Raw genomic sequence first — 20,597 nt, 5'->3', positions numbered from 1 at the left:
TCCCACTCAAATTAAAAGTTTATAAGAAGTGAACTCCATAGTACGTTCAGTTGAATGATTATATGTATATACACTGTAATGTATTCTACTGTAGCTGGAAAGGTTTTCTCACATTTGTAAGCTGCCATAACATTTTATGTTAGGTTGAGGAATATTCGACCAGTATAAATCTTTTAAAGAATGAGCTTAGACTTTTTAAGAAGATCACAGTATATGGGGGGATACCAGTGTGAAGTAGAGCAGTGGGGAAACTACCAGAAGTCGAAACTGAGGGATCCTGCAGGACGGAGAGAAGTGCAATAGATGCGGCGTGCAGCAAAGCACAATATTGAATAACATTCAAAAGAAAAGACGAACATAGCTGCAGAGGTGTGTCAGTGTTTAAAGTATTTATACAAAAGAAGTATGACAGAGATGAAGGGAGCAGTAATGAGTGTTGTATTGATAGCGGTATTGCCAGTAAACGTAGTACATGTGCGTACAGGCATATTGTATATCTAAGTAATCTAGTTGCTGCCACCATGGTCCATGATCACGATCCACAATGTGGCCGCAGCCTGGAGCAGGAAGCTGCTTGGATTCATTCATGAGAAAGTCCCTAATATGAGTGGTGCTCTGGAGGGAGAGTCTGCAGGACGCAGCAGCAGCCTCACAGTATCACACCTAAATCTGTGATTGATGCAATGTGGGTCATTTTGCTTCACAACCGCAATGAAAGACAGATTTTTATTGTGGCGAAGAGGAGAAGCAGCTTGGTCTTACTCACTATGTGTTTGTGGAGGAGTACAGAATGTACCACGGTTAACGGGATTTGTGAGACATAACCAAACCAAAACACCAAGCCAGGGAAGTGAGTCATACGAGCTGTGAGCCTGCAGCCAGCGTTCATTACAGCGAGTGAGACATATGAGTGAAATATTTCATGACGGATCAGCTGAACAGGTCAGAGGAAAAATAAGAAGGAGACCTGCTCAGAAAGATCCAATTACATGTTTGATGTTTTCTGTGAGAGCTCCACTACATGTTGAATTTCCTTCGCTCATTTTCCTCTTCTCCTTCCCTTTCAGACCACCCAGAGAGGGCAGCGCTCTTCTTCGTCTGCGGCGTGTGTTTGGGCCTCTTCCTCACGCTCTTCGCGCTGGTGGTCCAGATCTCCTGTCGCACTGACTGCAAGCCCCGCAAGCAGCCCCCCGCCAAGAAACGGCCCCGTCCCGCCGACACGTCGTCCGACTCCAGCGACTCGGACTCGGACTGGGACACCACCTCAGACCTGTCGGCGCGGAGACACCGGCGGTTCGAGCGCACGCTCAACATGAACGTGTTCACGTCGGCGGAGGAGCTGGAGAGGGCGCAGCGGCTCGAGGAGAGGGAGCGCATCATCCGGGAGATCTGGATGAACGGGCAACCGGACATCCCCGGGACACGGAGCCTCAACCGGTATTACTGAGGCTTTTCATAGGAAGATCACATGACTTGAACGCACTTGGCTTGGAGGCGAGGCCCCCGACGAGGCCACACAACTGTGGAGGTTGCTGCAGACCTGGAAATAAAGCCCTCCCTCGCTGCCGGTTGGCATATTCCTCTGGGTGTCATAAGCTATACCCCATTTAGTAAGAGAATAAGCTCTCTGCATGGTAAGCTCAGCTCTCGGCCGCTTCTCTCCGCTGAAAGAGAGGGTGAAAGGCTACACTGCCTTGCCCGTGACCTCCGCAGGCCTTTTTGAAGTGGGGGGGGGGGGGGATTTATGGGGTCGGCTGCCTTCACACTGGCCCACAGAGACTACATGGTGACTGAAGGACCGGGGCCTCAGATGGGTCTGTTCTATGCAGAACGCGGAGCAGCTGAAAGAGACACTTGGGGCTTCACGCTCAGAAGAACCCTCCAGTATTTAAGTGTGGACTTTAATGGAGGAGGCGGCGTAAAGATGAACGCAGCTGACTGGACGATGTAAGACAATCTCTCCACAGTGGGAAAAAAGAAAAAACCATGCTGCCTTTTGAACTTAAAAAAACCAAAAGATTTTTTTTTTTGGGGGGGGGGGACTCCATCTCAACCCTTATGAAATATATTTTATGATATTTAATAGTTTATTGATGTTGTGTATTATTTTGTTCTCAAGTATGGTTTGTTATGAGCTATTTTTTATACTTGGCGAAGGTTGTCCGGCACCTCAGGGATGCAATCCTCGTGTTTCTGTGTTTCTTTGAGTGATGTTTGCGCTTCCTGAGAAGGGGATCGGCCCATTTCAACAGCTGTGTCAGCATTAAATTAAAAAAAAGAAAAATTAAAGATGTCATATAAAGAGCCTCCAAGAGGATGATTCAGCGATTTTAACCTTATTTTTGATACCCGATGTTTAATATACACTGCAGTGCCTTCTCTTTACTTTTCAAGAGTGCAGCTCCTGTTATCACTCGGAAACTGGTCAAATGATTTTATAGATTGGAGAAAAAAAACACCAAATTTATCTGGTCGTACATGTATTCCCGTCTAACTGTCGCTGGAGTGGAGCACGTGTAAAAAAGCTGAATGTCTCAAATGTCAAAAGTTGCACTTGTCGTCTCATCAGATGTAAAAATGTCGTAAATATGCCAATTGTTGTTCAAGTGGATTTGTTGGAAACTATTTTTTCTCACAGATTATAGTGAATGTCAGATGTTGGCCTTCTTCTTCTTCTTCTTCTTCTTCTTCTTCTTCTCAAAGATACCTGTGCTACACAGATGCTCGTGGTGATCGCCTGGTCACGGCCGTCTGAAGAAGGAACGAGCGCTGCAGCATTTGCTCCTCGTAAAATCACGTCGCCAGTTATATCGTCACAATATAAGCTATTGTCAATCCAGCTCTGTGTGTTTGTGCTGCCCTGGATTCAAGCATAGAAAAAAAATATAGTTTTCATTTAAGAAAAAAGAAAAAAAGAAAAGCTTGGTTGGAGTTTTAACTGAGAGCACACAGGACATATTGGGGTCATCCACGTCAAGACTGCCACTCAATGTAGGTTATTTTTTAATAAAGACAGTTCTTGAATGGGATTCAAATGTGCCAATAGCTGGTGAAGTGAGACCAAAATATGACTCCTGTGCTTGGAATAAACTGCTCAAAAATAACTCATCCACTCTTTGTCACATTTCTTTCTTTTATCATATTTGGGATTTTTAAATGACCCGATCTTATAATGAAGAGTTTATTCACGCAGCTATATAGAGTTATAAAACAGTGCAATGAGCTGATCATGAGCTTTTATACTTTTATATACACATTTATGACCTGTCTGCTTTTCTTTCTGGGAACATTTATTGGTTTTGCTCGCCCCCTGGTGGGACTTTCAAGGCATTACTGGTTGTGTAAATTGTACAGCTTAAAAATCACCAAATTATTTATTTGCACGACCTAAAGAGAATAGTTTAAAGTCATTTCAGTGATTCTAGCAGTTATAGTCGTAACTCAATATATAGTATATACAAATTTAAATCATGTATAGTTGACTATTTAAGGTTTTTATAATTTCATCAGTTTTTAATTTCTCACTATTTTGTTTTTTAACTTTAATTTAATTGATTTTTTTCCATCTCATTTACTCTTAATTATTATTTTTGAGCTTTTAAAAAATATATGTAATTTATTTCGTTTTTTTGGTGGGGGGGGGGGGGGGTTAAACTGTTGTCCCGTTTCCATGGAGACCACACAAGTAGCACGGTGGAGCTGTCGCGCAGCAGCAGCAGCGGTTGTTGTTTTGTTGTTGTTATAGAGACACATTCTATAGTTTATCCTCATATACAGCTGAAGGAATAGTTCTATAACCCGGGGAAGGTTTATTTGGAGCGATGTCTTGGAACTGGAACAGCCACGGATTACCTTTCTTACCTGGATACACTTTCCGGGATGTGACGGTACGTATACGGTTGTTACGCGAATGACTTAAAGTGAAACGAGCTAGCTTCAATTATAACGTATAAGTTTACTTAACGCAACGGTTTAAGGTTCAGCTAACGTTAGCCAACTAAGGTTATATAATATTGACTGTTTACTTTCTGTCATGCTAATGTTCTCCCTGCATTGCTCCACTTTAAACTCATTTTTAATTTTAGCCGTCTAATAACAGAGGGAAATTAATGACTTGAATTAAAATCTGAAATCAATTCTCCGTTGAGGTGTCCTCAAGTAGAGATGTTTTAGAAATAATTCAATCCAATTATTTATCTTATACCGGTATTTTTCTGTCCACTCCCCGGTTCTGTGTATTGTAACAATAGGATGACATACAATGTTAATCTGACTTCAATTTAATGGGATTCCTGACTTTATACTTATCAGATTGAAAAGATCTAAAGCATGTTCTTGTCAATGATCTTTCCGTGCAGAAGTCTGCCTTCCATCGATCACAGACTCTCAACTACAAGAACGGCTTCCCTCTGCCCCGTCGCCCCACTGTCGGCATCGGACAGGATCCTCTTCTGTCAGAGCAGCTGATCCAGGAGGAAGTCAACAAGCTGACCTTCACGACACCAGACGTGAGGTTTGAATCCCTTTACAAGATCCCACCTCAAGAGTTCGTACCAGCTCACGTGGCCTTAGACAAGAAGGTAAGGTACAACTTTGAAGACTAAGAATAGTGTTTGATGGTTTTTGTTTGTCTGTTCACCAACCTTTTGTGTTGTAGGTGCTGCGCTTCTATGCATACTTTCAGGAGGACGTCCTGTTTTCACCTGACGAGGTGTACCGCGTGCGCCCTGTGATGATATACTTCTACCTAGAGGATGACAGCATGCTCCTCTATGAGCCCACAGTGGAGAACTCTGGGTTAGCGCAGGGGAAACGGCTGAAACGGCAGCGTGTGCCCAAGAATGAACGTGGAGAGCATTACCAGTATAAAGACCTCAACCTTGGCATAGACCTGGATGTGTATGGGGTCAAGTACCACATCACAGACTGTGATGAGTTTACACAGGTACAACCTGTTCGAATGCTCGTTATTTTTCTGTATATTTAATAGTTAACCTGTCAGTTGTTGAAAATAATCTCTGTCACTGTAAACAGGAGTTCATGGAAAGTGAGGGCATTGTTTTGAACGACCCTCAGCCGATGCCAGTTGACCCTTACAGCAAAAGGCGCGAAATCCCTGAGCCTTCCCACACCACACCCTCCGATTTCGACCCCTACCACCAGTTTCTCACTATGGACGGCAAGGTAAAGTAAATTCCCTCTGCTCCAAACTCCTTGAGCAACTATTACAAACTCTAACCTTGGCCAGCTACCAACACAGAACCTCTAGTACAGTAACATCTATTCAAACACCTCAGAAAACATGAGCTGCAATGAGCAAGGTCTCGTTTCAGACTCTTAACTTCTCTCTGTTCAGGTGCTGTGTTTCTTCGCCCTGTGGGATGACGCTGACTCACTGTACAAAGAAACCAGGACCGTTACCATCCACTATTTCCTTGCGGATGACACGGTGGAGATCAGAGAGGTCCACGAACCCAACAGCGGTCGTGATCCCTTCCCGGTCGTGATGCGCCGACAGAGGCTGCCCAAGCAACTCAAACCACGTAAGATGCAAAGTCGTGAGACTGGGAAACGCAGTTTCAATTTCTGCTCAAACTGAAGCTAAACTGAACTGCTGGCTTGAATTTGTATGAGGAAGCAGTTGCAGTGGTATGGATAAAGACATTTAAAAGAAAACAAATAGTAAATAACAACAAATAATGATTATATGGTGGCATTTTCATTATTTGGTCACTACATAATTGTTCTTGTCTTATTTCCTTTCAGGGCCCTTCCCCAGCTGTGTGCTGGAGGTCTCAAAGCATGAGGTGGACGAGTACTTCTCACCCAAAGACTTCCAGCTGGGTCACACAGTGAAGCTGCTGGGTCGTCCCTTCTTGCTCTATGACTGCGATGGCTTCACTCAAGAGTATTTCCAGACCAACCACCCTGACATGGAGATGAAACCCATTGAAGTTCCAAAGAAGGTTGACGTGCATCAGGACAGGAAGAGGGTGAGAAATATCTCATCTTTTCTTTCACAAAACTGAAGACCATGTAATCTGACTTGTGTTGTGGTAACTATTTGCTCTCGTCCACATCTACAGGAGGTTCCTCCCTACAATGGCTTTGGTTCACTTGAAGATTCTCTCCAGAATTGTTTGTCTCTGATTCCAGAGCCTCCGAGGAAGAATGTGATGAAGATGCTGGAGAACAACCTCAAAGTGTTGCGCTACGGTGCCACAATGGTGAGTCGACAGTTTTGTGCCGCTTGGTCTAATCCAGGATGGAGAAAAATGACCCAAGAAGTGTAACTCAGGAAACACATTTTATTGATTAACCCGACAAGATTCAAAGCCATTGCCAAGACCATCTTACGCACATACAAGGAAACACTACACTAGCTGCCTGTTAGCTGTAATTTTACTTATTACATTTAAAATCCTACCTGGGCTTGCTCCTACTTAGATCACAGATTTAAATGTACCCTATGAGCCTAAACGCTACCTGCGTTCCTCAGGTCCTGAAATGCAAATGATTAGTTATCATTATTATTAAAACAGATCATTGCTCTGTTTGGTTAAGCTGTCCCTATGTTATTGACATTCCAGGACTCACAGAATCCGTCAGACGAAGGCCGACATTTTGTTATGTCCTACTTCCTGTCCAACGACATGATCAGTATTTTTGAGAAGCCCACTCGCAACTCGGGGATCATCAGTGGCAAGTTCCTGGAAAAGACGCGTATCCCCAAGCCGGGCTCTACTGTGGATGATCCTGAGTTCTACTCACCTGCAGACTTTGCTATTGGAGCCACTGTGGAGGGTGAGGATCACAGCGGCCTCCATTTATTAGCGTTGTTGCAAATGGGTTTACAAAAGGAACGCTTACTCAGATACTACAGCATCAACAGGAGATGTGTAGCTCATTATTACAACCAGTATGATGGTCCCAAGTTTGATGGGGATCAATACCAAAGAGCGAAAGCTCAGCTAATGTCATCTTTCTCTTCTTTGTCGTGTCTGTTACTTTAGTTTTCGGCCACCGCTTTGTGCTGACCGATGCCGACCAATACGTCCTTACATACCTGGAGTCCATATCAAGCCAGATCCCTTCTCAGACGCTGGACTCTGTGCGTCAGAAGCTGGGTGAAGGGGCAGAGAATAACCAGCCAGGTGACCAAGATGGTTAAACAGTCAGCTAATCATCTCTATTAAATTGTTTGTCAGTGATACTCGGTGTCACCTTCTTTAAATGCACTAATACAATATTCAGCAAATTAAGCCCTAACTTCTTTCTTTTTTTTAAAATCAGGTGATGAAGTAGAGGAGATGCCTCGTGATGCCAGTGAAGGCTAGATGCCCTCAGTGTTGTTCCCTGCTCAATAAATCTGTCCACAAGAATATGAATCAAAGCCTTTGAAGAGTACTTCATTACACAATAAATAAATAAAACTGGATGCAAAACGTGAAGAGGTATTTGTCTAATGAAATCTGACAACTTGTGCAAACTCCACAGAGTGAGGTTAGTCAAGCCTGTGCAATATTGGTTGATCACTTCATCAATAAACTGAACAAAGTAGAAGAAGACTACTTTGTTCAGTTTATTAGCGGGTTGCAACCAACGTAAAGGTGCACGGATTGTACGCACACAAGCTCTCGTCCAAGGGTGCACTGTAGCATCATTACTTCCGGAAGCATCGCTGCAAAGCTGCAGTTACTGCTGAGTATCGCTGATGTCATCACGTGCCCCTTGAACTTTCCCTTCCCTCAAGAATTCCAGGATGAGCTGATTTCGTCCTTGCTCTTCCTCTCTTGTCCTCCTCAGTCAAGTTACCAGAACTATGGATTTGAATAAGTGCTTTCCCTGTCACCTTCTTAAGATCCTGTTGGTTAAGCACTTCTTCTTCTTCTTCTTCTTCTTCTTCTTCTTCTTCTTCTTCTTCTTCTTCTTCTTCTTCTTCTATGGCTACCTACTGTGTTGTAATATGAATCAGAGTTATCTAGGTCAGACTAAAATCTTTCGTCCAATCCTGTCTCCTTCAGATTCCAATGATCAAACAGAGTCAGATCAGGTTTTTTCGAAAACATGACTGTCAGAGATCAAAGGCATCATGCAGTGGCTACAATGTGAAGGACAAATGGAATGTAAAGGAAAACCTTTGTGGGCAATTATTAAAGTCTAGAATGTCGGACCCCTCCTTTATACCTGTGAAATACAGGTGAGCTTTGATGGAATAGCACGTTCATGTTGGTTGCCACCCGCTAACAAACCTCAAAAAAGAAGAAGGCATTTTGAAGCAGAAAAACACATTTGTGTACAAACCTGCATTCACTTTTTGGCCAGAGGGAAAAGGTATTTTTAAAATAAATGATTTCAAACATCCATAAGCTGCTCCTACAGACAGGACTGACTATTAACTCGGGCCATATGGATGATGGGGGGGAAAAAAAGATAATTTCTTACTTTATTTTTTTGAAACCCATCCATAGATCTTGTTAGTTACAGTCTCATTTCCAAATATTGCCTAAACATGAATAATAGACATAGCAAATATATATACAAATCGGAGACAATACTATAGTATTGCCTACGAACACCATACTGTCATGTCTGACTATGCAATTAACTTCTATGGCCTCAATTGTGATCATTCGGTTCCAATAAACGTCAAGTATAAATGATGTTGTTTAACAGGTTGTAGAGCTGAAGAAACAAAGAATACGAACACAGTGAAAAGTTTATTTGGAGCGATGTCTTGGTACTGGAACAGCCACGGATTACCGTTCTTACCTGGAAACACTTTTCGAGATGTCACGGTACGTACGTTTTTGTATGCTAATTACTTAATGTGTAACTAGCTATCTTGATTTAAAATGTATTTAAGTTTACATAACCGAAGGGTTAAACGTTTCACAACGGTTAGCCAAACTGAAGTTATATAATATTTACAGTTTACTTGCTGTGCTACTAATGTACTTTCTGCATTTCTCCAGTTTAAGCAGATTTTTTAATTTAAATTTTCTATCCAAATTACCAAGATAAAAATCTCTGTTGAGGTCTCGTCAAGTGGTGACGTTTTCTATTAAACATAAGAAATAATATATTCCAATTATTTATCTTTTACTAGTATTTTTCTGTCCACTCCTAGGTTGTGTGTCCGACAGGTTTTTATGTAGTAAAGTGCTGTTGTATGAATTGTAACAATAGGATCACATACAAAATTAATTGGACAGCAATTTAATTGGATTCTTGAATTGATTTATGTATTCTTATCAGATTGAAAAGATCTAATCCATGTTCTTGTCAATGATCTTTCCCTGCAGAAGTCTGCCTTCCATCGAGCACAGACTCTCCACTACAAGAACGGCTTCCCTCTGCCCCATCGCCCCGGTGATGCCATCGGACAGGATCCTCTTCGGTCAGAGCAGCTGATCCAGCAGAAGATCAACAAGTTGACCTTGATGACACCGGACGTGAGGTTTGGATCCCTTTACCAGATCCCACCTGAAGGGTTCGTACCATCTCACGTGGCCTTAGACAAGAAGGTAAGGTCCAACTTTGAAGACTCAGAATAGTGTTGGATGTTTTTTGTTGCTTCGTTACCTGTCTAATCAATCCGTTGTTTGTCTGTTCACCAACCTTTTGTGTTGTAGGTTCTGCGCTTCTATGCACACTTTAAGGAGGACGTCCTGTTTTCACCTGACGAGGTGTACCGCGTGCGCCCTGTGATGATATACTACTACCTAGAGGATGACAGCATGCTCCTCTATGAGCCCAGAGTGAAGAACTCTGGGTTACTGCAGGGGAAACGGTTGAAACGGCAGCGTGTGCCCAAGAATGAACGTGGAGAGCATTACCATTATAAAGACCTCAACCTTGGCATAGACCTGGATGTGTATGGGGTCAAGTACCGCATCACACACTGTGATGAGTTTACAAAGGTACAACCTGTTCGAATGCTCGTTATTTTTCTGTATATTTAATATGTACCTGTCAGTTTTTGAAAATAATCTCTGTCCCTGTAAACAGGAATTCTTTGAAAGTGAGGGAATTGCTTTGAACGACCCTCAGCCGATGCCAGTTGACCCTTACACCAAAGGACAAATAATCCCTCAGCCTTGCCACATCACGCCCTCAGAATTCGACCCCACACACCAGTTTCTCACTATGGACGGCAAGGTAAAGTAAATTCCCTCTGCTCCAAACTCCCTGAGTAACTATTACAAACTCTAATCTTGGCCAGCTACCAACACAGAACATCTAGTACAGTAACGTCTATTCAAACGCCTCAGAAAACATGAGCTGCAATGAACCAGTTCTAGTTTCAGTCTCTTAACTGCTCTCTGTTCAGGTGCTGTGTTTCTTCGCCCTGTGGGATGACAATCACCGTCTGTACAGGGAAACCAGGACCGTTATCATCCACTATTACCTTGCAGACGACACAGTGGAGATCAGAGAGGTCCATGAACAAAACAGCGGTCGTGATCCCTTCCCGGTCGTGATGCACCGACAGAGGCTGCCCAAGCAACTCAAACCACGTAAGATGCAAAGTTATGGAAAATGCAATTTCTAAAAGAAACATTCAGTTGATGACAACAAATTTTCCAGCAAAATTATTATTATTATTGGCATCTTCATTATTTAGTCACTACATAATTGTTCTTGTCTTATTTCCTTTCAGGGCCCTTCCCCAGCTGTGTGCTGGAGGTCTCAAAGCATGAGGTGGACGAGTACTTCTCACCCAAAGACTTCCAGGTGGGTCAAACAGTGAAGCTGCTGGCCCGTTCCTTCTTGCTCTATGACTGCGATGGCTTCACTAAAGAGTATTTCCAGACCAACCACCCTGACATGGAGATGAAACCCATTAAAGTACCAAAGAAGGTTGACATGTATCACAACAGGAAGAGGGTGAGTTGTTTTCTTTCACAAAACTGAAGACCATGTAATCTGACTTGTGTTGTGGTAGCTATTTGCTCTCGTCCATAACCCTCTCATGTCCATGTTGTCCACATCCACAGTACGTTCCTCCCTACAATGGGTTTGGTTCACTTGAAGATTCTCTCCAGAATTGTTTGTCTCTGGTTCCCAAGCCTCCGAGGAAGAATGTGATGAAGATGCTGGAGAACAACCTCAAAGAGTTGCGCTACAGTGCCACACTGGTGAGTAAACATCAGGGAATCGGTATGTGCCACTTGGTCTAATCCAGGAATCAAAAAATGACCCAGGGAAATGTAACCCTGGAAACACATTTTACTGATTAACCAGACAAAATTCAAAACCAGAATTGACTTAGACCATATTTAGCCCATACTAGCAACTCTACATTACCTTCCTGTTGGTTGTAATTTTCCCAATCACATTTAAAACCTGCATTGGCTTTCTCTTTCTCACAAGGTGGGACTGCCTACCTAACTTGACTTGTTTACATTACACACTCTATTACACCATATTGTGTGTACAGGTTCTGTGAAACACTGAAGCTTCCCCTATGTTACTGACATTCCAGAAGTCAAAGTATCCCGTAGACGAATCCCGGTGTTTCATTCTGACCTACTACCTGTCCAACGACATGATCAGCATTTATGAGAAGCCCGCTCGCAACTCAGGTATGATCAGTGGCAAGTTCCTGGAAAAGACGCGCATCCCCAAGCCGGGCTCTAATCTGGAGAATCTGGAGTTCTACTCACCTGCAGACTTTGCTATTGGAGCCACTGTGGAGGGTGAGGATCACAGCGGCCTACATTTATTAGTGTTGTTGCAAATGGGTTTACAAAAGGAATGCTTACTCAGATACTACAGCATCAACAGGAGATGTGTAGCTCATTATTACAACCAGTACGATGGTCCCAAGTTTGATGGGGATCAATACCAAAGAGCGAAAGCTCAGCTAATGTCATCTTTCTCTTCTTTGTCGTGTCTGTTACTTTAGTTTTCGGCCACCGCTTTCTGCTGACCGATGCCGACCAATACGTCCTTACATACCTGGAGTCCATATCAAGCCAGATCCCTTCTCAGACGCTGGACTCTGTGCGTCAGAAGCTGGGTGAAGGGGCAGCGAATAACCAGCCAGGTGACCAAGATGGTTAAACAGTCAGCTAATCATTTTTATTATTATTTGTCTGAGCGTCAAGGTGACTCGTGATTTTATTCTGCCTGTCCTTCTGTGTGAATGCAGCAGTTTTATTTGAATAAATTATCTAATAAAATCTCTACACATCTATGGATACACTATATGATTATGAATATCCTTGGACGGTTGTTTATGTACTGTATTCTCATTTGTCTGTGTGGGTGTTATATGTATCCACTGTTTGGAAGCATGAGAACTTGTAGGTATAGTGTGTGTACATGTGTGAATGCGTGTGCATGCGTGTGCATATGTAGGCATGTGCACATACGTCCGCTCCGTCACATTCCCATGAACGCAATAGCACCCAGGAAGTTGCACAGGTAGATGTGCATACCGTTGTTTTTAAAGCCAGTGGCCGGAGGCATAATGTTTTCGGGTTGTCCGTCCGTACCATTTATATTTTTTGTTTTACGACTCAATATAACAATGTGTGTGAGGTCACATGGAAGACAGCAAACGTTCCATGTTCCGGACAGATGCGTGTTGCGTACACAATGAAATAGAAACATAGACAAGTCTTTATCTTATTTGAGAAAATTGCATTATTTAATAAAGTAATAAACAAAAAAAACAAACATGGAATGGCATGCGGTAATATCCAACATACATACTCGATACATATCTATTAAGTGACCAGTGACAGATGTAAATCATTGGGAGGAGCCTATAGGTGAACATCATTGTTTGGCCAGAATCCCTTCTCTTGGCTTGGTTAAGGGATAACGCTACAGCCGGCATACAGTAAGCTCATATCATAGCATATCATCAGTAACAATTCATTCTGCTCCAATGGATCAGACCAGAAAACAAGCAAAGCCGGCTCAATGGGAAGAGCTGCAAACACTACAACCAATACAGTACTTATGTATGAGGAAATGCACGGACACATTCATCACTGACACACACAGTAACTTGTGTGCCATTTACTGCATTCACTTTTATGCACACAGTGGTGTTCCTTAGGAAGGGGGAGCAGGCTGCGTGGATGTATGAAAATACTGATATGATGAGAAGAGTAAATGTCTTTTGGGCTCAAAGAGATTTCCTTGGTTTCCATTTTCCAGCATTCAAGCGACTGAGTCCCTGTAACATCTCAGGACGTAGTCAACCAGGAGCCCCGTGGCCACCGGCCACCAGTTCCCCTGTTTTGCTGTTGAGAAAACCTTAGCCTGGGCTAAGGCTGCTGTTCAGGCCAGTCTGTGCGTTTTCTTAGGTGGATTTGAGTTTTTTGGTCCGAGGAGAGGCTCCGTTCTCCGCTTTAAGAACTCCGTTTTCATGGTGACCAACTAGCAGAGAGAGAAGTGAGGCGAGAGGGTGTTAATGCAGAACATATACTGTGATCTGGACAAAAACTGTGTTTTAAAGCATCGTTATGCAACTTTTTCCCCTTAAAACAGCGGCTTCATAATTAGTTTGATGGTTCACTAACTTGGAACAGAGAGGATGGTGTCGCTTTCATTCCCACTCTGTTCTTGTTCTATGTAACCTTTTGAGCAGGTATGATGTCCTGTGTAAAGTGTGTAACTGACTCATAGTCGCAGCTTTAATTGTCAGAATCAGGTCCAGCAAGTTATAGAGTAAAGATGAACTGTAGATCAGTTAAAAAGACTTTGAAATCATTCAAAACCAGCATTTATCTCCAATATTCAGCAGTTAACTTTTAAAATATGAAGCATTCTTAACAGAGTTTGGTGGATTTGTTACAGCAGCAGTTCTTCTTCTGGTTCAGGAAGCCGGGGATTATGGGTAATATCCACCATTCGGTTGTGCTTCAGTTCAGTGAGTGGGACTAGGCAGTCAGAGCTCCGCTGGCTGCAGGGGGCGCTGTTGCTCAGAAAGTTACACAGTGTTGCTTTAAGAAGGAATCGTGACAAATCACATTCCTGAAAACTAATGTTGTGAAACGGCTGTCCCCTTGCCTCCACTGCAGCTATTCATCATGTGAGTTCATCAGTGTGTGATGAAACATGTTTGACCAGGTGCCTGTACTCACGTGAGTCTCTCTTCACTGTCCGTAGGGGTTGTTTTGGGGCTGCCTTCTTGCGGACGGCCTGTTCGTGTCTGAACTCCCTCCAGCGCCTCAGCTGGAAGCGGATAAACTTCCAGAGTAGCCAGGATTGGGTCAAACACACCAGCAGTAGAACAGTCATCCTGTCGGGGCCCCAAGGCAAGAAGATTAGCGCAATTGTGTGTGGGGTTTGGGGGGGAAATGGGCCTGACATTGCACATTAATGAAATTACTCTCTTGCCTTGACATGTGTTATTGGATCAAGGTCTGAATTCCTTAATTTCTCAGGGTTTTACAGTAGCCGACTCCTGGTAACACGGTTAGATCTAGACCACTGTTTGAACCCTTTAAGTTTAAGAGTTACAGTTTAAGAGATTTCCATAATCAATGTTCTGAATATCACATCATAATAATGACTTATTAAACCTAATTTAATGGTTCGTGGAGATCATATATTTTCTGTCCCTAAGCTTCAAATTGTGTTGTTTTTATGTTGTAAAACGATAAAATAACACAAAAACGTCAACACTTTCTTTTATAGGTGTTTTTTTGCCATTTAGTTGTTATGACAGCTGTAAAAAGTAACGGCTGTGCCACAAAATGAATCATTATCCACAAATGTAGGACACAGTGTTTTTCTGTCTGCCCACGTTGTGGCTTTACCTAATCAGCACAGTGTTGAAGTTTCCCATCTCCCAGTCCAGCCCCTGGCTCTCAGCACGAGCCAAACCAAAGCCAACTGCCAGGAACATCAGGGTCAGAGTGGCCATCCGTGTAAACACAAAGCTGACCGCCCACAGGTCAAACCTGAAAACACCACACACAGAGACACAATCAATAAAAGATTTAAGGTGCTGAGATAATCAACTCTGACGACCCTCAAACCAAACAAGGCAACAATAAAATGCACTGTTAAAGGTGGAAAACACTAAAAACATGTGATACAGCTGCTTGGGGAGGACAATTTCTTCGAGAGGTTGAAGAGTTCAGTGTTTGTGATAAGGAAATATCAACAGTCTGTAGTTCAAGTATTTTATTCTGAGGGTTGAGTTACAGTGGAAAAATAAAACCCGCAGTAGGGATTGTGTGTTTGCTTTCAACACAAGTGAGGCAGCAGAGGAGGCACCACAGACAAGCAGAGCAACCTCAAGTATTCAACCTCATCTCACTTGTGCCCGGGGGTTGTATTCAAATCAATTCATACTGATTCTGTGTCATGTCAAATTTATTAGACCTGGATTTTTGGAAAAAAGTGACAGTGTTGAGGTTACTTACATTTTCTGATGGTTCTCATCAGTGAAATAGAAGAGTCTGGCGATGTGGAAGCCCAGTTCTGACACGTACTGGAGGAAGAGCAGGACCAGACCCACACGACTCAAACTACACAGGAAACAAGAGCGAGGCAGTCAGGGCCGAGGAGCAAGGAGGAGCTGAGAAACTCATTTTGGAAAAACAAGTGTAGAAGTATTTCTTGGCCGGACTTTGAGTTTACAGGATTTTAAAATAAAGTCCTTCCGTCGGATGCTTACTTTAACAAATAGGCTGCAGAGATGTGCAGCAGATACAGGCAGATGTACTGCAGCTGGCGGGAAATCTCCTCCTGAAAAAACAAAAACTGTGTTTATTCACGAAACGTACAAGCCTTTTGTTGTTTCTCATTCTCCATCCAAATCACACAAATGTGGGACACACACAGACCGACACAGCCACACACACACACACACTCATGTTCTCTGGTCACACTCCCTTAACTCCTCCAGTTCCCAGGATCCCCTCACTGACCTTCCGTACTTTCTGGAAGTAGAGCTCCGGCAGGGCATGGAGCCAGTAGGCCAGCTGAGTGAGGTAGAAAAACTTCACCTGAAACCTGGACCACAGATACAGACGGAGATAGAGAGAGAGGGAGAAAGCAGCAGAAGTTAAAAGGCAACTGACAAGAATATAAATCTTTATAGAAACTGGTTAAATGCCAAACAATCCAGCACAAAAAGTTGCTGCCTTTAGTTTAATCTGCTACAGAGGAATTGATGATAAGACACAAACTAACGGAGGTCGACCAAAGCTACTGAGGCCTCGTGGTCCCAAAATTCAAGTTGTGTGGGTTCACTTTGTAGTGATTCATTAGTGAAACATCTAAAAGTATGTTACTGTACGTTATATGTATTTTGATGAGAAAAAAAACATAATCTACAAACCATGTTATTTTGCTAATATGACACTGACAGTGGTAGAGGAACACATGGGTCATACCTGAGGTGTACATGGGGATAGTTCTCCCAAAGGCTGCTGGGATGCAGGACATATCCTTCCTGTGTGGAGACATTAGAGACACGTCATCACTGTGTCTGCTCAGAGTTTAAACAATCACATATCCTTAACAATACGAGTAAAATCTCACTTACTGTTACGAGAACGTAAAGGCTCCATACGCTGGACACCAGGTGAAACACACACAGTTGACCCGACTCGTTGAACTTGGTGTTCTTGCTCTTGGAGAGGTGGAGACGGCGGTTCACCTTCTGCAGCGCGGACAACAAAAAACGACAGATCACGTAAATGCGGCTGGATCGGGTCCGAACTGGAGGAAGAGCCGCAGCGATACAAATAACTTGGACTGCAGGTGCTATTTGTGGCTGTCGCTGAAGAGGTGTTCCTTTCAAGACTCTCTGGAAACCATAGTGATGGAGCTAAAATAAAACCTACTGGCCTATTTCTACACAATGACACAGGGGCTTGTTTAGTCGGATGGATCAAATGCTACCGTCTCTTCCTGTCTCTGTACTCACAGGGCACATTGCTCATACTGCTCCTGGTGCGATGCCCAATAAGGTTCAAGAATTTTCTTCGGTTTTAAGTGAGTCTTGTATTATCTTAATTGCATTTGTATGAAACACCGTAAGAGGGAAACGACTCATTTCCTGGTGTTCGTGTTCACTTTGTCTTCATATGTCCTGTGCATTTGTTTATTTGTCTGTTTACACAAAAACTACAAAACAGATTTGCATGAAACTTGGGGGAAGCTTGAAACTCGGGCCAGCAGAGATCCTGTTGAATTTTGCTGATCCAGACAAAGGAAAACTTTCTTGGACAATGTATTTGTTCCTACTTTTTCACAGATTTCCCGGGGAACTCATTTATGGATCTTGAATAAAGAAAAACAGGCATATTTGGGGACTAATATCCATGAGTGTGTGCGATCTGTACGACTCCTCTGATTCCTCGATGCAATGCAGCACACTGACCACGTACTTACATCCAGAAGATACTCCTGCACTACGGCATGGAGTATGATGGCGATGAAGAAGTAGAAAAGGATGGTGGCAGAGTCCTTCCATCCGTAGTGGTACAGCGTCACCTCTCCCTCTAAACACACACACACAAACACACACACAGCATGTTTGCAGTCAGAGGCGTGTGAAACATCCTGGTGCAACGTGAGGCGTGTTTGTAATCGCACTTTGACAGCAGTAAACAGAATAATGGCAACATGCAGGAGTGAAACTGAGGCCAAATAGATCATCTGCTGGGAATGAACTGAATAATAAAGTGTTAAATTGCAGTGCGTACCTGGTGACAGTGTGGTGACATTGTACTGAGGCTGAATGAACAGTATGGCCGTCTTCGCTGTAGCCTGCAAATGAGACGAGATGGTAATCAGCAGCGTACGAGTAAGACCGCAACAGGTCCCATGCATGTGTGTATGTGTGTGTGTGTGTGGGGGGACAGACATTAAGAATCCAAGCTTATCAGAATATATAATGTTTGTAATACTGTCAGTCAATCCTCCTCCTCATCCCCTGGTATTGTAATTAGCCACTGGGAGGTGAACTCCCTGAGGGGTGCCGCTAAAAAATATGTCAGCATGATGCAGCTTGTGTGGACCTGGGATGTGGAGGCTGTGACAGAGCTTCCAAAATATTTCATGTGAAGTATCCCCCTCGAAGACACGAGGCATTAGAGCGTGTTTCCTCAAACTCTCGAAGTAAAGCGGCGTCGCCCTGTGGCCTCGTCTCAAAGGGTCGAATGTGGCAGTGAACCGTGAGAAGCTCAGCAAAGTTTCACTTCTCAGATCATTTCTGGGACTGTTGAAGGTTTTCAAAAGGAAATTGGCAAAGACTTTTTAAAGATTTGATTTCTTCTTCATTTGCCTGTAAAACAGTCTTAAATCCACAGATCTCACATTAAATAGGCTGGAGTGAGAAAATGATCTGCATATTTTATTTAGGGGGATTCATTATTTAAGCTGTTTTAAAAAATTTACAAACTTGTTAGGGATCTGTCATTTAATGGTTTCAATACTACAAGCATCATAGTTTCTTCATTACAACTTTTGTGCCCCGTCTCTTTTCCAAATGTCGATTTTTATTTTGATTTACAACTTTTTGCCTTGGATAGCTTTCTGTAATATATAGTATATATATATATATATATACACATATACACACACACACACACCACTGCATCAGAACCACATGGGACCCTGTTGGTGGCCTGGTCCCTGTTTGAGCACCACAGTCACCAGTCGTCCCTTGAGCACCGCGGCCACACGCTTGAACTGTCAACACCAAAACGTCAGACTGAAAACCAGCTGCAGCTTCTTCTCCCCCAAACCAAGAAAAATGAAGGAAATCCCCTCCTTCGTATTCGTTTCAGCCGAGCAGCTGTGTGATCACTACCAGTCTCACTTCAGGCTCTGAAGTGAGACTGTGGAGCCTGAAGGTTTCTGTTCACACGTATGTGAAACTGTTGATTCAAACACCGGATTGAGTCAGACAGTGTGTGTGTGTGTGTGTGTACACATATACATATATATATATATACACACACACGTGTGTGTCTATGTGCGCTGGTGCATGTATGTATATGAGTGTGTATATGTAAATGTATATCGATGTATGTATGTGTGTCGATATGTGTATATATATATGTGTGTGTGTGTGTGTGTGTGTGTGTATGTATATAAAATGTGTATATGTCTGTGTGTGTAGGTATATGTTTGTTTATATATATATGTGTGTGTGAGTGTGTGTGTATAGAATGTGCATATATTTGTCTATATACAATGTGTATATATGTATATATTTGTGTATATATGTGTGCATATAGAATGTGTGTGTGTATGTATGTATGTGTGTATATAGAATGTGTGTGTATGTGTGTATATATATAATGTGTATATATGTATGTGTATATGTATGTGTGTGTGTATAGAATGTGTATATATGCATATATATGTATGTATGTGTGAGTATCAGCTGAGCCTCCAGCAGCAGCTCAGAGATTGAGACGTGGCAGTTAACTACCAGAGTCGAGCTAGCGACCATAACCACACCCTTTCCGATTTGCCCTTTCAAAATAAAACCCTAAATCACGGACGTGTGCTACAACTCCAATTTAACCACAGCGAGGCTTTTAATTTGAAATTCCCGTCCTACCTAAACCCGGCTGTACGTGGTTTCTGACACAATTTGGATGCAAAAAAAAAATTGCTGCAGCGGATTGACTTTACTGGAAAGTGGAGGAAGAGCGAGGGTAAAACAGGTGATTCAAAGAGAGAAGGAAGTTACATCATGAAGCGTTAGAGGATGTATGTGCTGAGAAAAGAGGTTTTAAACAACTATGCATGGATTCAAGAAACGTCCATTGAGGTTAAACCATAAACAAACAACACAAGAAAGTAGAAAAGTAAAGTTCCAGGTTGAACCCTGAAGTTTCCTGCAGCCTCTCTCTCTCTCTCACTCAGCCTCAATCCTCCCATTCTCAACTTTACTTGGTGGATAAAAAGTGAGGAAGCATTAAACATGTCCGACAGCACTGATGCACATTTCTTCCAAAGTGAACTTTTTCACAAACCAAACCCAAAAGCCCTCTGGTTCCTCACTGACCTGGTTTCGCGTGTGAAGGAGCAGGAGGAGTTCGAAAACCTCTGAAAACATCTGAGTGACCCGATGGAGGAGAAGAAGGAGAAGAAGAAGAAGAAGAGGAAGAAGAAGAGGAAGAAGAAGTTGGGCTCACCTCGAACATCAGTCCAATGAGAATGAAAATGACCAGAGTGAACACGATGTCCGCGTGGTTCTGGATGAGGAACTCCTGGCTGAAGAAGGGGTAGCTCTTGTTCCTCCTGCGGAAAGCCATGTCCGCCGCCGCAGCGTCTTTTCCTGCTGCTTCTTTATTAATCTCACCAAGAAAATCTCGAGCTGCGAAGTTCAGGAGTTAACTTTCTCTACGCCGTGCGCACGCGCGTCCTCTTAAAGGGCCAGTGCCCTAAATACCTTCTGTGTGAGATGTGTTCCTGTGAAGTGCACGAATGATACAGGTGGAAATAAATACATGAAGGAATACATACAGCTTGTAATGAAAATGTATATTTCTTCATTCATTCATTTATTTCGGTCTTTCTACATTTACTTATTCATTGATACATTTATTTATTTAATGGTCATATTTTTCGTGTACATTCCACATTTTCTTCTGTTT

General features: G+C 42.9%; 4 protein-coding genes across 5 annotated transcripts in view; 3 read left to right on the top strand and 1 right to left on the bottom strand.

Annotated features, from left to right (window-relative positions):
• The window catches only part of LOC117758479 (protein eva-1 homolog A), a 67,919-nt gene extending 64,818 nt beyond the window's left edge, over nt 1-3,101 (top strand). For both annotated transcript variants that reach the window (XM_034580184.1, XM_034580185.1), the window contains one exon: nt 1,068-3,101. In XM_034580184.1, coding sequence (XP_034436075.1) covers nt 1,068-1,447 — 380 coding nt within the window. In that variant the 3' untranslated portion in view covers nt 1,448-3,101. The remainder of the gene's footprint in view (nt 1-1,067) is intronic.
• Nucleotides 3,102-3,678: 577 nt separating this feature from the next.
• Nucleotides 3,679-7,438, top strand: LOC117758595 (EF-hand domain-containing protein 1-like). Its single transcript, XM_034580396.1, has 10 exons — nt 3,679-3,887; nt 4,359-4,580; nt 4,658-4,945; nt 5,035-5,184; nt 5,357-5,543; nt 5,767-5,993; nt 6,087-6,227; nt 6,591-6,804; nt 7,014-7,154; nt 7,294-7,438. The coding sequence occupies exons 1-10, from the start codon at nt 3,822-3,824 to the stop codon at nt 7,335-7,337; spliced, it is 1,680 nt and encodes a 559-aa protein (XP_034436287.1). The 5' UTR covers nt 3,679-3,821; the 3' UTR covers nt 7,338-7,438.
• Nucleotides 7,439-8,545: 1,107 nt separating this feature from the next.
• Nucleotides 8,546-12,209, top strand: LOC117758262 (EF-hand domain-containing protein 1-like). The gene is made up of 9 exons (XM_034579794.1): nt 8,546-8,798; nt 9,306-9,527; nt 9,636-9,923; nt 10,012-10,161; nt 10,334-10,520; nt 10,664-10,890; nt 11,001-11,141; nt 11,489-11,702; nt 11,912-12,209. Exons 1-9 carry the CDS (start codon nt 8,733-8,735, stop codon nt 12,067-12,069), a joined length of 1,653 nt encoding a protein of 550 aa, XP_034435685.1. The 5' UTR covers nt 8,546-8,732; the 3' UTR covers nt 12,070-12,209.
• A 421-nt stretch (nt 12,210-12,630) lies between these two features.
• Nucleotides 12,631-20,359, bottom strand: tram2 (translocation associated membrane protein 2). Its single transcript, XM_034580197.1, has 11 exons — nt 20,136-20,359; nt 17,688-17,751; nt 17,374-17,483; nt 16,523-16,639; nt 16,371-16,429; nt 15,903-15,987; nt 15,650-15,720; nt 15,396-15,500; nt 14,784-14,927; nt 14,106-14,263; nt 12,631-13,398 (listed from the first exon to the last, which is right to left on the bottom strand). Exons 1-11 carry the CDS (start codon nt 20,253-20,255, stop codon nt 13,322-13,324), a joined length of 1,110 nt encoding a protein of 369 aa, XP_034436088.1. The 5' UTR covers nt 20,256-20,359; the 3' UTR covers nt 12,631-13,321.
• Between the last annotated feature and the right edge of the window lie 238 nt (nt 20,360-20,597).

This window comes from Hippoglossus hippoglossus, chromosome 24 (assembly GCF_009819705.1).
Source record: "Hippoglossus hippoglossus isolate fHipHip1 chromosome 24, fHipHip1.pri, whole genome shotgun sequence".
Classification (NCBI taxonomy): Eukaryota; Metazoa; Chordata; class Actinopteri; order Pleuronectiformes; family Pleuronectidae; genus Hippoglossus; species Hippoglossus hippoglossus.
Note: the sequence above shows the minus strand (reverse complement) of the source record. Positions and strands in the feature narration are given on the sequence as shown.

What these genes read in the sequence shown, in the direction of transcription:
- LOC117758595 (XM_034580396.1), top strand. Translation starts at nt 3,822, where the DNA reads ATGTCTTGGAACTGGAACAGCCACGGATTACCTTTCTTACCTGGATAC. An exon ending in ACGTGGCCTTAGACAAGAAG is followed by an intron (nt 4,581 to 4,657) that starts GTAAGGTACAAC and finishes TTTGTGTTGTAG; the next exon opens with GTGCTGCGCTTCTATGCATA. An exon ending in GGCAGAGAATAACCAGCCAG is followed by an intron (nt 7,155 to 7,293) that starts GTGACCAAGATG and finishes TTTTAAAATCAG; the next exon opens with GTGATGAAGTAGAGGAGATG.
- LOC117758262 (XM_034579794.1), top strand. Translation starts at nt 8,733, where the DNA reads ATGTCTTGGTACTGGAACAGCCACGGATTACCGTTCTTACCTGGAAAC. An exon ending in ACACTTTTCGAGATGTCACG is followed by an intron (nt 8,799 to 9,305) that starts GTACGTACGTTT and finishes CTTTCCCTGCAG; the next exon opens with AAGTCTGCCTTCCATCGAGC. An exon ending in GCCCAAGCAACTCAAACCAC is followed by an intron (nt 10,521 to 10,663) that starts GTAAGATGCAAA and finishes ATTTCCTTTCAG; the next exon opens with GGCCCTTCCCCAGCTGTGTG.
- tram2 (XM_034580197.1), bottom strand. Translation starts at nt 20,255, where the DNA reads ATGGCTTTCCGCAGGAGGAACAAGAGCTACCCCTTCTTCAGCCAGGAG. An exon ending in TTCAACACTGTGCTGATTAG is followed by an intron (nt 14,264 to 14,783) that starts GTAAAGCCACAA and finishes GGGCCCCGACAG; the next exon opens with GATGACTGTTCTACTGCTGG. An exon ending in GACAGTGAAGAGAGACTCAC is followed by an intron (nt 13,399 to 14,105) that starts GTGAGTACAGGC and finishes TCTCTCTGCTAG; the next exon opens with TTGGTCACCATGAAAACGGA.